We start from the raw sequence: 15939 nt of genomic DNA on the forward strand, positions 1-15939 counted from the left end.
GTTTTTTAAAAAGGTCTTTGGTTAAAATAATGATTTCACTTGCCCTTAAATTTCTTGCCAAGCAAACATGGCAAAGTACTTTAAATACAGCATGAAATTTTAACATATATTTGAGAACTTAAATACTGTCCCAAATTTAATGTCTTTCTTCTTCTGGATCCTAAATTTAATTTTTTTCCCACATTGGTATTGCCTAGCAATCTCTGAGTAGCTCCCTACCTTCTGCTTTCTTCGGTGGATCATAAGAAGCTGCTGAAGCCACCTGGCACTTGGCCACCAAGAACATGGCACGGCCTTTGTCCAGCACTGCCCCGTCAGCCAGGATGGGCTCAATGGCCATGTGGAGAAGACTTAAGGCCTGTTCTGGGATTCCAAGAATGAGCTGAAAAAGAAATACTGTGATACTGTACAAATCCACATCCACTGCCCATGACAGAAAAGGCTTCATTTCTGGCTCTTCTCTCCTGAAGGGCCATGTCTGGCTTATGCTCTCCTTGACATGTACTACATTTAATACGCACCACACTCCTAGAAAACAATGTGAGTCAATCTGATTTGATATTATGATGGCTCCAGTAGGTAGAAGTTATTCACACTATAGAAAGGTTTTTGCCTTTACAAAAAAGATTCAGAATCAATATCTAGATTGGTGATTCCAAAGGGTCAGAACATCATTCTTCCTGTGTAAGAATCATTCAAAGAAGGGGAACCATTAAGAAAATAACTCAAAAGTATACAGTAAAATAAAACAAGAAACATCCATTTAATACAAAAGAAACAGTGATGGGGACGCCTGGGTGGCTCAGTTGGTTGGACGACTGCCTTCGGCTCAGGTCATGATCCCGGAGTCCCGGGATCGAGTCCCGCATCAGGCTCCCAGCTCCATGGGGAGTCTGCTTCGCTCTCTGACCTTCTCCTCGCTCATGCTCTCTCTCACTGTTTCTCTCTCAAATAAATAAATAAAATCTTTAAAAAAAAAAAAAAAAAGAAACAGTGATGGAGGAACTGATGAACAAAAAGGATGTAAGACGTATAGAAAAAAAAGAACAAAACAGAAGTCTTTCAAATCCATAATTACATTAAATATAAATGAATTAAATTATTCAATTACATGGCAGAGATCAGCACAATAGATTTGAAAAAAACATGATCCAACTATATGCTATCTACAAGGATACTCTGGTTAAAGACACAAATAGGCTGAAAGTAAAAAGACAAAGAAAAGATATTCCATGCAAACAGTAACCAAAAGAGAGCTGGAATGACTATTCTTATATCAGATAAAATAGACTTTAAATCAAAAACTGTTACAAAAGGGGCACCTGGGTGGCTCAACTGGTTAAGCATCTGACTCTTGGTTTTGGCTCAGGTCATGATCTCACAGTTGCAGGATCAAGCCCCACATTGGGCTCCACGCTCAGTGCAGAGTCTGTTTCAGATTCTTTCTCTGTCCCCCTCTACCCATCCCTGCTTATGCCCTTGCACTCTCTCTAAAATAAATAAATAAAATCTTAAAAAAAAAAAAAAAACTGTTACAAAGCTAAAAGACATTACACACTGATAATGAGTCAATTTATCAATAAGATACAATTATAACCACATATATACCAAACAATGGAACCCCAAAATATATAAAGCAAAAAATGATAGAACTGAAGGAAAAATTAGTTTAACAATAATAGTTCCAGTACTCCACTTTCACTAAGGGAGAGAACAACCAGACAGAAGATCAGCATTCAGTCGTTAAGCATCTGCCTTTGGCTCAGGTCATGATCCCAGGGTCCTAGGATCAAGCATCAGGTTCCCTGACTGCCCCCCCTCTCCCACTCCCCCTGCTTGTGCTCCCTCTCTCGCTGTGTCTCCCTCTATCAAACAAATAAATAAAATCTTTTTAAAAGAATAGAATAGGGGCGCCTGGGTGGCTCAGTGGGTTAAGCCGCTGCCTTCGGCTCAGGTCATGATCTCAGGGTCCTGGGATCGAGTCCCACATCGGGCTCTCTGCTCGGCAGGGAGCCTGCTTCCCTCTCTCTCTCTCTCTCTGCCTGCCTCTCCATCTACTTGTGATTTCTCTCTGTCAAATAAATAAATAAAATCTTAAAAAAAAAAAAAAAAGAATAGAATAAAGGGGGGTAGAAAACACAATCTACTCAATTGAAAAAGAAAAAACAGGGACACCTGGGTGACTCGGTTAAATCTGCCTTTGGTTCAGGTCATAATCCTGGAAAACCTGCTTCTCCCTCTGCATGCCTTTCCCCGTTTGTGCGCACGCGCTCTCTCTCTCTGACAAAGAAATAAATAAAATCTTAAAAAAAAAAAAAAAAGAGAGAGAGACAAAAAACATTTCACAAAAACCCAACACCATTCAGTAGTAGAAGGGAACTTCCTCAACCTAATTCTGATGCACCAGTGAAAAACCCACAGCTAACACCATGTTTAACAATGAAAGACTGAAATCATCCCCCTAAAATCAGGAGCAAAAACAGGATGTAAACCCTTGCCACTTCTATTCAGCACTGATCTGAAAGTTCTGCACAGGGCAATTAGGCAAGAACAAGAAATGAAATTGGAATGAAAGTAACACTCTGGGGGCGCCTGGGTGGCTCAGTGGGTTAAAGCCTCTGCCTTCGGCTCGGGTCATGATCCCAGGGTCCTGGGATCGAGCCCCGCATCGGGCTGTCCGCTCCGCGGAGAGCCTGCTTCATCCCCTCTCTCTCTGCCTGCCTCTCTGCCTACTTGTGAGCTCTCTCTGTCAAATAAATAAATAAAATCTTAAAAAAAAAAAAAAAAGAACGTAACACTCTGTATTTGCAGATGAGCTGATCTTATATATAGAAAACTCTAAGGAATTCTTAAAAACCTATAATAGGTATTAAACAAGTTCAGCAAAGTTGCAGGATATAAGATCAATATACATTAGCAATAAAAAATCCAAACATGAAATTAAATTTTTAAAAGTTTTAAAAAATACTTTATTTATTCAAGACAAGGAAGGAGCAAAGGGAGAGGAACAAGCAGACTCCGCGCTGAGCACAGAGCCCAACAAAGGGCCCAGTTCCCAGACCTCAAAATCATTACCTGGGCCAAAACCAAGCGTCAAACACTTAACCAGCTGAGATACCCAGGCCCTATGAAATTAGTTTTCTTTTTTTTTTTTTTTTTTTTTTTTTTAAAGATTTTATTTATTTATTTGACAGAGAGAAATTACAAGTAGATGGAGAGGCAGGCAGAGAGAGAGAGAGGGAAGCAGGCTCCCTGCTGAGCAGAGAGCCCGATGCGGGACCGATCCCAGGACCCTGAGATCATGACCTGAGCCGAAGGCAGCGGCTTAAACCACTGAGCCACCCAGGCGCCCTGAAATTAGTTTTCTAAATTCCATTTATGATAGCATCAAGAGGAATAAAATACTTAGGAGTAAGTTTAACTAAGAAATTCTAAGAATTGTGCACTGAAAATTAGAGGACACTGTTAAAGAAATTATAGAAGATCTAAATAAAAGATATCCTGTTAAGGGACTGGAAGACTTAATATTGTGAAGATGGCAACACTCTCCAAATGCATCTACAGATTTAACGCAATCTTTATCAAAATTCCAAATGCCGTTTGGGGCGCCTGGGTGGCTCAGTGGATTAAGCCGCTGCCTTCGGCTCAGGTCATGATCTCAGTGTCCTAGGATCGAGCCCCGCATCGGGCTCTTTGCTCAGCGGGAGCCTGCTTCTCTCTCTCTCTCTGCCTGACTCTCCGCCTACTTGTGATTTCTCTCTCTGTCAAATAAATAAATAAAATCTTTAAAAAAAAAAAAAAAAATTCCAAATGCCGTTTTTGCTGAAATGGACAAGTTATTCTAAAATTCAGAGGGAATTGCAAAGGAACAACAATAGCTAAAATAATTTTGAAAAAGAACAAAGTTGGAGGCCTCTTAGTTCTTGATTTGATTGATTAACTTTATAGAGAGAGAGAGAAAGCATGAGAGGGAGGTGGGGAGGGAAGGGAAAGTCTCAATGCAGGGCTCGATCTCACAACTCTAAGATCACCCCTGAACAGAAACCAACTGCACCATCCACAAGCCCCTCTTACTTTCTGATTTTAAATTTAATACAAAGGTCAGTAATCAAAACAGTACAGGCATAAGGACAGAATACAGAACAATGGAATAGAATTGCGAATGCAGAAATAAACTCAATGTCCATGATCAATATTTTTGACAAGGTACCAAGACCATTCAATGGGAAAAGAGCAGCCTTTTCAACAAGTGGTGCTAGGACACAGCGCTTCCGTAGTGTAGTGGTTATCACGTTCGCCTCACAAGTGGTGCTAGGACATGGGGATATCCGTATGTGAGAGAATAAAGCTGGACTCCTCCTCATACCATATATAAAAATTAACTCAAAATGGATCAAAGACCTAAATGTAAGACCTAAGACTATTAAGATCCTTAGAAGGAAATACAGGTATAAATCTTCATGAACTTGGGTTAAGCAACAGTTTCTTAAGAATACCAAAAGCATAAGCTACAAAAGAAAAAAAGGATGAAATGGATTTCATAGAAATTAAAAACTTCAGTGCATCAAAGGTCATGATCAAGAAAGGGAAAAGATGGGGCGCCTGGGTTAAGGCCTCTGCCTTCGGCTCAGGTCATGATCCCAGAGTCCTGGGATCCCTTCTCAGCACGGAGCCTGCTTCTCCCTATCCCACTGCCCCTGCTTGTCCTCAATCTCTGTCAAATAAATAAATAAATAAAATCTTTAAAAAAAGAAAAAAGAAAAAATCACTAGAGAAGCTGGAAAGGAAAACATTAGATTTCTGTGCTCCTTCCATACAGATACTGCATGCGTCTGCGGCAAGGCCAAATGCGTAGATATTTTTTAAATCTTCCCAATTGATTTTAATGCATAGTTTGGGGAATCTCTGCTTTAGTATATGTGCTACCGGAGCGAGCATGGGAATCTCTGCTTTAGTAAATGCCTCTAGCGCCAGTGAGTTCAAAATGCATTCACTCACTAAATATTTATTAGAATCCTGGGCGCCTGGGTGGCTCAGTGGGTTAAGCCTCTGCCTTCAGTTCAGGTCGTGGTCTCAGGGTCCTGGGATTGAGCCCCGCATTGGACTCTCTGCTCAGCGCGAGCCCGCTTCCTCCTCTCTATCTGCCTCTCTGCCTACTTGTGATCTCTGTCTGTCAGATAAATAAAATTTTTAAAAACAAAACAAAACAAAACAACCTACTCTGTGTACGTTTTACTATGTACCGGAAGACACAGCAGGGAGAAAACAAAGGCCCTTTTCTCACAGCCTTTACATTCCTCAGGGGGAGATAAAAAATAAACATAAAATACAATCTGATTTCCAAAAGCTTTCAATGAACACACAACTTCCTCATTTCTTTATCCCCTTATTAACCAAGCATAGCTCTGGGCCAGCTAAATCATTCATATGATACCAGTGTCCTCAAAGAAGAGGTGCACCCCCTTTCTTAAATACACAGCTCGGCACCGCCAGTGCGGCTGGGAGGGGTCAGCTTGCCATGGAGTTCGCAGCTTCAGACTCCCACGGAGGGCTTGACAATGAGACTGCATTCCCAGACTTCAATATTAAGAAGTCAAAGCTCATTACTATCCTTTCCAAAACGAAAAAGTAGTAACAGACTCACCAGTTCTTGAGCACAAATATGTGCTGTAAAAACAGAGATCAGCTTACCTGAGCAAAAGCCAAGTTCAGCACCGTTTCTGAGGCCAAGTACTGTAACCGGTACTCCTTGGAGAGGGCCAGAGCCTGCAGGAGCACGGGCAGCGCGCTGGTTGGGGAGGAAGACCGCCAGTAGAGCTCTGCCGCAGACAGCAGGACGCTGCCCGCAAAGAGGAAGAGCGGATGAGAACGGCCGACACAAAGGACCACCTACAGCGGAGGCTCAAGAGCTCTCCCTTACCTGATCACCATTTCTGTGTTCCTGATTTTCTGACAATGAATCAACAATTTTTGTAAAAGCTTGTGCGCCTCTGACATTTGGTTCTGAGCTTGTAGTACAACTGCTTTCCTGACACAGAAACAAAATAAACACAAATGGTGACGCGGATGTTCTGCAGTCGAGCCCCCTCAGTCTCTATTTCCTCAATTAGACTGTGAACCTCCCGGGGGAAGAACTGTGCCTGATACAATTTTTGTGAAAAAAGGAAAAAAAGTGTGTGTGTGTAAGCACATGTGTATACACCTACCCCCCACACACATACAAGAACACAAAAGTCTGAAATTGTCTGTATCAGCATGCTAGTGATTATCTTGGGGTGAAACTTATTTTGTCCATTTTACTCAACTGTATTTTCTAATTTCCCAGAACAAATTGGTAATAAATACGTTAAGAAGTCTTTTCCTAAACTAAAGTTAATAAATTAATTTTAATTAAACAAATAAGAATAAAGGCATTTGAGAATTACTTCATCCTGGGGTTGGAGTTTTCAAAGTCTCTTACCTGTATACGCCCTCTATGCTATTAAGAGCTGTGATTCCTGTAACAAGTGAATCGGCCAAATGGTATTTGCCATCATTCATTGCTCTGTCAAATTGTATCTTTTGATCACACAGCATCCATAACTAATAAGGAAAAAAAATTTAAGAACAAAATGGCAAGTGTTCACCTCATTATTCAACAAAAATATAGAAATATTTCAGCTTGCTTATTAGCAAATACCCTTACAATTCATACACATTTTTTGAGACTTAAAAAAATTTTTATAAATATTACAAGGGTGTGAAAAAGCATGAATAATAAAAACCATGTCTGCCAATCACCAACTTCGTCAAATCACAACAATTTTGCTTTATTTGCCTCAGACAGTATCACGCACTACTGAAGTTCTTTGCAAATTCCATTCCCCTCTTTCTTTGTCCAAAGTAACTGATTTAATGTTTACAACTCCCATTCATGTTTTTCTACTTTTACATATATTCTTACCCTTAATATATAGTATGATCCTGTATGATTTTTCCCAATTAAAAATTAGAAGGATTTGGGGCACCTGGGTGGCTCAGTGGGTTAAAGCCTCTCCCTTCAGCTCAGGTCATGATCCCAGGGTGCTGGGATCAAGCCCCTCATTGGGCTCTCTGCTCCATGGGGAGCCTGCTTCCTCCTCTCTCTGCCTGCCTCTCTGCCTACTTGTGATCTTTGTCTGTCAAATAAATAAATAAAATCTTAAAAAAAAAAAAAATTAGGGACGCCTGGGTGGCTCAGTTGGTTAAACGGCTGCCTTCAGCTCAGGTCATGATCCCGGTGTCCCGGGATCGAGTCCCACATCGGGCGGGCTCCATGCTCAGCGGGGAGCCTGCTTCTCCCTCTGCCTCTGCCTCTGCCTGCCACTCTGTCTGTCTGTGCTCGCTCTCTCTCTGACAAATAAATAAAAATAAATTTTAAAAAAATTAGAAGGATTTGTGATTTCCAAGCTTTTGAGAAAGTTAAGTCAATGCAACGCAACAGAATGTTAATGAATTTACAAGGGGCGCCTGGGTGGCTCAGATGGTTAAGCGACTGCCTTTGGCTCAAGTCATCATCCTGGAGTTCTGGGATCGAGTCCCACATCGGGCTCCCCCTGCTCTGTGGGGAGCCTGCTTCTCCCTCTCCCTCTGCCTGCTGCTCCCCTTGCTTGTGCTTTCTTTCTCTCTGTCAAATAAATAAATAAAATCCTCAAAAAAATAATTAGTTAATTAATTAATTTACAAGTCAAAGTAATTTTGTTACATAAATGAACCATTTATTATAGGCTAGCAGTGTTTTATTTATTTTTTTTTTTTTTTTAAAGATTTTATTTATTAATTTGACAGAGAGAAATCACAAGTAGACGGAGAGGCAGCCAGAGAGAGAGAGAGAGGGAAGCAGGCTCTCTGCTCAGCAAGAGAGCCCGATGCGGGACTCGATCCCAGGACTCTGAGATCATGACCTGAGCCGAAGGCAGCGGCTTAACCCACTGAGCCACCCAGGCGCCCAAGCTAGCAGTGTTTTAAATGGTAGAGCTTCTACCCAGTTTCACTTTCAATTCCTTCAGAAGTGGGGCTGTAGGTCCAGGCCACCGCCCCCCGCCCCGCCCCAGGATGTGGTTTTCATGTAGGAACCTCAGTGTCAGATCCCCAAAGCTGAGTCTTTAAGGAATTTTGGGAAAAATCATACAGGATCATACTATATATTAAGGGTAAGAATATATGCTGTAAAAGTAGAAAAACATGAATGGGAGTTGTAAACATTAAATCAGTTACTTTGGACAATCAGTTACTTTTCATCTTGATTTTGCCACCAAAGGAGCAAGTGTACTTGGGGTGCTGGCTTATTTCAGTCCTGTTCACCATTTTCCTGAAGGAGGCACCCTAACGGGTCTGGTATTTACAGATGATTCCAGCCTTCTTGGTGCATTTAGCCCTGTCACCACAAATAGGTCTAAGCCCAGAGAGCAATCTTGTACATTTTAAATTCTGTATAAAGTAAATACTGTCCTACCGTATGTATCCTTTGACAACGTGCTTTTAAGGTCAAAATTTTTCTGGGACTTACACGTGTTTATACAAGTAGCTCTAGTTTACCCTTTGCCCTGATGAATAGTTTCCAATTACACGAATAAGTGACAACTTATCTATTCTCTGTTGTTGAGTATTTAGGTAGGAGCAACTTTTCACGCTTCTGAACAAGGCTGTAACCAACATTCTCATACATCTCCCCTGGGGAGAGAGCTGATCTCAGGTCTACAGTAAGCAGTGGGAACGGGGTCGTAGGACATACGTCCCTTCATTGTAATGTCGTGCCCATTTGTTCTCCCCTCCCAGAAGCATGTGGCCCCTTGTCCTCACCAACAGTTGGCGCTGTCAGGTGTTTTACCTTTGGCCAATCTGATGGGTATGCAATACTTCATTATTGTTTTCACTTGTATTTCCCTGATTGCCAGTCAGGAAGAGCATCTTGTTATATATCTATCGGCCATATGTTTTTTCTGTGAACTGTGAATTAGTTTGTCATTAAAAACAAAAACAAAAACAAAAAAACCAGCTAGGACTATAACCAAAACTGTTCCGTCGCATTAGCACTGCCACAGAACCACACTTCTTTCTTCCCACATCACCCGCTTTCCCCTATCTTCTCTTTTGTTTGTGTGCCCCCTTTGCAGCTGGGTACTCTGAGTTCAGATCACAGCCTGCTGAAAGCAGCAATGAGACCCCAGCACATTTCACACGCAGATGGGCACCCACAGCCTATCCAACAGCCCCTGGGAGTGGCAGCCTCAGGGACCAGCAGTAGAAGATTCCCAGGCCATGGTCTGCTATGGTTTCAAATTCTCGAATCCATTGCTGACTAAACTTGGTAACAGAAAGAAGAAAGGACCGGTTTAACAGCTTTCTCAGCCCCATTAGAGACAGGTATCAGTGCACTAAGGAACAGGGGGCCTGAGAGTGCTTTAAAAAATTAAATCCCCTCTGGGGACAACATTTTTCCAAAAGGTCATTTAATCCTGGGAGGAAAAGATTAGAGTTGCCAAGTAATGGACACAACACCAAACTGTCCGTGGACATGGGCAATCTATACAGTTAGAGATATAAGGAATACTAGCTAAAACCATAAAGACAGGGAAAAAAAGTTCCCTAAATAAATCTTTAAACCTTTTATCAGAGTTTATTTCTCTGCCCTCTTGAACAGAGCTTAGAGATTCTGGTATGTGCCTATGTTCCCCTCAGTGCACAGAGGACACAAGAAAGGAACCAAGACACAAGAAACTGAGTAGAGACCCTAAAATATTCTGCTTTGACAACAATACAGTAAAAACAGTCCTTCGGAAATAAATCCAACGCCATGCGAAAGGCAGATTACCTGGGCATGCTGACTATTAGGCGGGAATCGTTCCTTCAAGTGCTTTAACACTTCCGAAGCCGCAGCAAAACAGCCCTAAGCAGAAACACACGATCTGGTGAGCACACCTGGGTAGAAACCGCACCTGCTACCCCACTCACAGGCTGTCACTGTGATTCACCTTTTCGTGATGCTGCACCTGGGAAGGTGCGAGCCACAGACTCCCACACATCGAGGGGTCTTGTTTTTAGGTTCTAGCATATTTTATTTGTTCATTAAATTTTTTTTTGAATTACACATGTAATGCATGTTCACTCTAGGAAAAAAAACTTCAAAATAAATATAAATAAGAAAAATAACCTCCTAGTGTGGGATAGTTTGGTTGTTTCTAATTTCATCCATTTCAAGAATGCAACATTGAATATCTCGGTGCATATAGCTTTACACTGTCCACCTGTCCAGTCATTTCCTCAGGATAAGACCTCTGAAGTAAAACTGGCTGGTCAAATGCTGGCATTCCAAAGTCCTCTGATATAAATTACTAAATTACCCTCCAGAAATGTGCTAAGAACTTTCACACCAGCTCTCTATGCCTTTCTCCCACCACAAACTTAAGGATTGCCTATGTGACAGGTGAAACTAGTATTAATTTGAATTTCTTTGTATTTTATTTGTACTTCTTTGTACTTTCTATTGTATTTGTACTTCTTTGTATTGTATTTGTATTTGTATTGTATTGTATTGAATTTCATTGTATTAATTTGAATTTCTTTAATGACTAGATTGAAAATTCTTTCATGTATTTGGGTCATTTGTGTTTTTTAAGTGAATACATGTTCATGCCTTTTTTTATACCCTTATGTCATTGGAATGTTTCTTGACTCCAAAAGCTTTTCAATTTGTCCCAGTCCTTTGATTAGGTGAAATGTCTTCCATCTATATGGAAGTTCAATTAGATTGCAAGTGAACTTTTATTTGAAGTGAAGTGGAAATTACAGTGAATTGTAATAAAAGGTCAATAATCTTTTTATTCTTACGATTTTTAAATGACCAACCTTGCCAATTATTTTCATGACTGCCACGGTGAGTTGGGCATGTGGATGGAGATGGGTCGTCAAACCTTTTAGGCCAAGGAGAGAGATACACACTGCGTCCCCCCATTCCTACTGTGACCTGCGCCTCCTGAGGCTGGGAGAGGAATGATACCAGATGGTCTAGAATTACACAAAAAGAACAAGGGGGCTGGCTGTCTTGGTTCTCCCTCTGGGTTTCAGGAGAAAGGTCAGAAACAGCAATTCAGAACTTAAAACTTCTTTGTAGGTTCGCTCATGCCCCAGTCACTGCCACATCAAAGTGCAGCACCCAGTTTATTTGGAGATCAATTTCAGAACACAAACCGAAGCACTCACAAAGGAAATAAAGGAGCAAGTGGAGATACATGATAAAGCTGCCTTCTCCACCACAGGTCACGCTTAATTTTCCAGGAGTCTATCTAACCTGCACAATTAAAAATGTGACAATCAACAGCCATGTGGTATAGCTACTCGTTGATGTTCTAGCACTAGAAAGGTCTTACGAAGGCAGGTTGAGGAAAGGGGTTAAGGGACTAAATTGAAACAGAGAGGCCACTGCCTATCTCCTAGCAGTGCAATTCTTTTTTTTCTCTTTTTTTAAAAGATTTTTATTTATTTATTTGACAGACAGAGGTCGCAAGTAGGCAGAGCAGCAGGCAGAGAGAGAGGGGGAAGCAGGCTCCCCACAGAGCAGAGAGCCCGATGTGGGGCTCGATCCCAGAACCCCGAGATCATGACCCGAGCTGAAGGCAGAGGCCCAACCCACTGAGCCACCCAGGCGCCCCAGCAGTACAATTCTTAGGGGTTCCCAACATATCCTGGCCACTGGAGCCAGGCAATGATGGCATCAGCAGCTTCTTCACATAAGCCAGGGATATAAGGAAGATGAAGATGGAAATACTAATCCAAATCCAAACAGCGGAAAAATCTCCCAAGAAACATCACAGAACTCTAATAACTGGCCTCAGAGAAAGTTTCAAGGCTTGAGCATTGAGCCACGACCGAGATTTTTGTAAAGCAGTTTTTCAGTCCAGCAGGGAAAAAAAAAATTATTTTTACCCTACATAACTCAAACAGAGCTTGAAAGGAAGTTATCCGGTTTAAGGCTGGGGTCAGTGGGGAGAATTTCACTTTAAAAAACCGTATGGGGAAATTTAAATTGGGTGAATTGTATCGCATGTGAATTTTATCTCAATGAAGTTGTTGGGGAGAAAGAAGTCACACAAGGCTCACACCAAATAACTAACTGAAGGTTCACTGACTCATCTATTACCAAATGCTCCACTTAAGCACGGTAACAGGAAAGCAGAAGAGGAGATGTCAGAGGTTCCATTAAGAGGGGGAAAAAAAACCAAGAAAGTGATGAACGTGCAGATTCCTCAGGGAAAGCAAACAGCTGGCTGTTTGCCGCTGGCTGCTGCTCTGACGTCAGGAAGCGTGGGCAATGCCTCCCAGGTGCAGGAAGAGGGCAGCTGATGAAGATGCATGTGGGACCCAGCCAGACCCCATCCATCCCCTTTGTCTCCACAGATGCCTAAAGGACTGTCAAATGCTAAAATACATTTAGTGGAAGGAAGTCTTTAGAGACTTCTGGAAGGGGTCGACACCATCCAACAACCTTTAGGCCGCAGATTAGGGAATACTGACTGCCGGTGCCTGGGTGGCTCGTTCTGTTGAATGTCTGCCTTTGGCTCGGGTCATGGTCTCAGGGTCCTGGGATTGAGTCCCACATCAGGCTCCCTGCTCATCAGAGATCCTGCTTCTCCCTCTCCCTCTGCCTGCCTCTCCCCCTGCTTCTGCTCTCTCTCTCACTTTCTGGCAAATAAATAAATAAAATCTTTAAAAAAAAAAAATGATACAACCTAACAATAATCTAACAGTAAGGTAGAGCAGAGAGAAGTGGAGAAAAGATATATGATCAGGAAATGCACTTATAGCCAAGGCAGTGTTTAGTGAGACAGAGGGTAAGCTTGGGTAAGAGGCTTCCCTGACTTCTCTTCCATGAAAGACATTTTAGAGCATTAGAGCAAAGGAGAGAGAAAGCCTAGAGCAGCATGAGAGACCCTTTAATCAATCCCCTACAAAGAGAACCATGTGAAATGACTTGGGCTATAAGTCAAGGTTACATCCAATTCCCACGGTCTCTTTTTGCAGTCAATCAGACTTGTGCTGTAAACTTAACATTAACTGGTATGGCCTTCCCATCTCCTATAAACATACCTAGCTCCACTTCCTGAAATTTCAAAGACTCTTTTATATTCCATGTGCTACATGGAAATAGCTGATATCTTATTTCCTTTGTCAATGCAAAGAGATGCAAAGTTCAACAACTGTGTAGACTCCACACCCCATTCATTTCCACCGAAGGGATCTCACCCTTTCAGCGCCCCCTGCATCCAACCAGGCCTGACCCAGACACATCCAGTGCTTTTCTCAAGGAGCAGAGGGGAGAGGTGAGGGGAGCCTCCATCGCTCCCGGAGCGCGCAGGCCCAACGACCCGCCTACCTGCTCTGCGTGCAACTCTGCAAGATGGCAGAGGGCGACAGCAAATGACTCCGTGTTGTTCTGCTGCACACCCGCATTCACAGACTCCAGGCTGTTCATGCTCAGCAACATCTGGGCTTGCTGCAGGGCCATGGTGCTGGGTGGGGAGACAGACAGGAGCTCCCTTCAGTCAAGAGACCCAGGCGCCCCCCAGCCACACCCCACAACTCTGTTGAGTGGAAAGGGAAGGACAGAAGTCTGTCTGCAGGCTCTGGCTTAGCGGGAGTGGCGGCCTCCCACTGCTGGCTCTCCTGCCCTCAGCACCAGGAAAGCAGAAATGCACCCTGCATGTGTAGCCCCAAAGGAAACATGGGGTGGTTATGGCACAACTGGGAGTTCCAAGCTCCAGACCCCCTGACTGCCTCTAATTCCCCTGTGGTCACAAGTGTGTTAATCGGTTTTCACGGATAAATTCAGACCTGATGCCATCCTGGCACCAGCTGCTTTGGCAATGTACGCAGCGGCCAGTGTCTGCAGCTGTCTCAGAGCGCATCCTGCCAAAAAATGATCTCGAATATACACAAACAAGACTGGTCAAGTAGGCACTTCCTTTCATTATTGAGTTCCTAGAAATAGACTGTCTAGGTAGAAGGCGGGGTAGGGACAGGCTTCAGGATTAAAAACCTAGTTCAGAAAGGTAGTTCCAAGCTAAAGGAGGCCAAATGGAAAATTAAACTTGAGGCCGGAGATGCTCCAGAAAACATACCTCGGCTAACAGGGAAGCGAAACCCGAGTGACTGTGGCCCTGCCTGCCGGGGACAGGAAGAGAGAGTCCGGTCTCAGATCACAGGGGCAGAGCACTTGGAGTCCAAGGACCTGAGTGTGAGTCTTGGCTCTGCCATTTGCTACTGACGTCTGTGATCTTGGGCAGATCAGATGTGTGAACCTTGGTTTTCACATCCTGGAATGGAGCCCACCCACCAGTTACCTCACAGGGCAGCTGGGAGGCGCAAATAAGAATGAGCACAGTAAAGAACTTTACAAAGTCTGTGCGAAGTACAAAAATGTTTTAAAACTATAAGAATTTTCTTTAATCCCCTGCACGAACAACTTTCATCAAAGGGGAAAATGACTTGTCCATTTGGCCTTTCAGAGAATCAGTTTGCTAGCTTCTGCTCACCTCTGGAAGGATTCCTGCCCCATGGCCCTGAAAGTTGGCTTGAAGACCCACCTGCGGCCATAGAGTCTCCAGATGGCTGTTTTCTGTGCAATGCTAATATCGATGAGCTCTGACAGGCTGTGTTTCCAATGTAGGAGGTCAGAGTCCTTTAGGGCATCCATCAGTTTGTTTGCTGTCTTCCCAGCAAAAGCCCTCTGCTGAACTAGGGACTGTATTCCCAGGGAGGCGAGGTACTAAGGGGACAGACATACACCATGACTCCTCAAGGTACAAATTACATGACACAATTGTGCACTTTTCTGAAATCTGGCATATTTCACATTTCAGCACATGCAAACTGACAGCATTATTTAAGAAGAAATTACTATATCCTGACCCTAACCCATATGAAATGTATTCCTGAAAACCTGGGGCTGGAATAGAGGCAGGCGGTATGCTGAGAAGAGCCAGGGCTTTGACATAAAATGGGCCTGGACTAAACACACTCTCTGCCGCTTACATTGTGAGTCAAGGCCGGTTAGCTTCCTAACCAAGCCTCAGCTTCTTCATCTGTAAAATGGGCAGAAACTCTATCATCAAAGAATTATTATTATTTTTTTCATCAAAGAATTATTGTAAGAATTAAAATAAAATAGTATTTGGGGCACCTCTGTGGCTCCGTGTGTTAAGCATCTGTCTTCAGCTCAGGTCATGATCTCAAGAGTTCTGGGATGGAGCCCCGTGTGGGGCTCTGCTCGGTGAGGAGCCTGCTTCTCCCTCTCCCTCTGCCCCTCTCCCAGCTCATCCAAGTGAGCCCTCTCAAATAAATAAATAAAGTCTTAAATAAATAAATAAATACAAAACAAAACAGTATGTGTCAAACAGTGTTGGACACATTATGGAGGAGTTGTGGGGCTTTTTTGAGATTTTATTTATTTATTTGTCAGAGAGAGAGAGAGCACAAGCAAAGGAAGCAGTAGGCAGAGGGAGAGGGAGAAGCAGGCTCCCTGCTGAGCAAGGAGCCCCACTTGGGGCTGGATCCCAGGACCTGGGGATGATGACCTGAGCCGAAAGCAGACGTTTAATGCACTGAGCCATCCACTCGCCCCCAGAGTAGAATATTTTTTATTTCCCTTTTTAATTTTTTTTTATTTATTATAAACGTTTCCCCCCCCCCAAAGATTTTATTTATTTATTTATTTGACAGACAGAGGTCACAAGTAGACAGAGAGGCAGGCAGAGAGAGAGGAGGAAGCAGGCTCCCTGCTGAGCAGACAGCCCGATGCAGGGCTCAATCCCAGGACCCTGAGACCATGACCTGAGCCAAAGGCAGAGGCTTAACCTACTGAACCACCCAGGCGCCCCTCCCTTTTAAATTTTTTTAAGATTTTATTTATTTGACAGAGAGAAA

General features: G+C 43.1%; 1 protein-coding gene across 4 annotated transcripts in view; it reads right to left on the reverse strand.

The window, feature by feature from the left end:
* The window catches only part of ANAPC5 (anaphase promoting complex subunit 5), a 44485-nt gene that overhangs the window by 894 nt on the left and 27652 nt on the right, over positions 1–15939 (reverse strand). For 3 of the 4 annotated variants that reach the window (XM_032309042.1, XM_032309041.1, XM_032309044.1), the window contains 7 exons: positions 14601–14782; positions 13391–13526; positions 9833–9907; positions 6461–6582; positions 5921–6028; positions 5692–5839; positions 220–382 (listed from right to left, as the gene is read on the reverse strand). In XM_032309042.1, the coding sequence (XP_032164933.1) occupies positions 220–382; positions 5692–5839; positions 5921–6028; positions 6461–6582; positions 9833–9907; positions 13391–13526; positions 14601–14782 (934 nt within the window). The remainder of the gene's footprint in view (positions 1–219; positions 383–5691; positions 5840–5920; positions 6029–6460; positions 6583–9832; positions 9908–13390; positions 13527–14600; positions 14783–15939) is intronic. The other variant, XM_032309043.1, reaches the window with a different exon arrangement.

The sequence above is a fragment of the Mustela erminea genome, chromosome 13, assembly GCF_009829155.1.
Source record: "Mustela erminea isolate mMusErm1 chromosome 13, mMusErm1.Pri, whole genome shotgun sequence".
In the NCBI taxonomy this organism is placed as follows: Eukaryota; Metazoa; Chordata; class Mammalia; order Carnivora; family Mustelidae; genus Mustela; species Mustela erminea.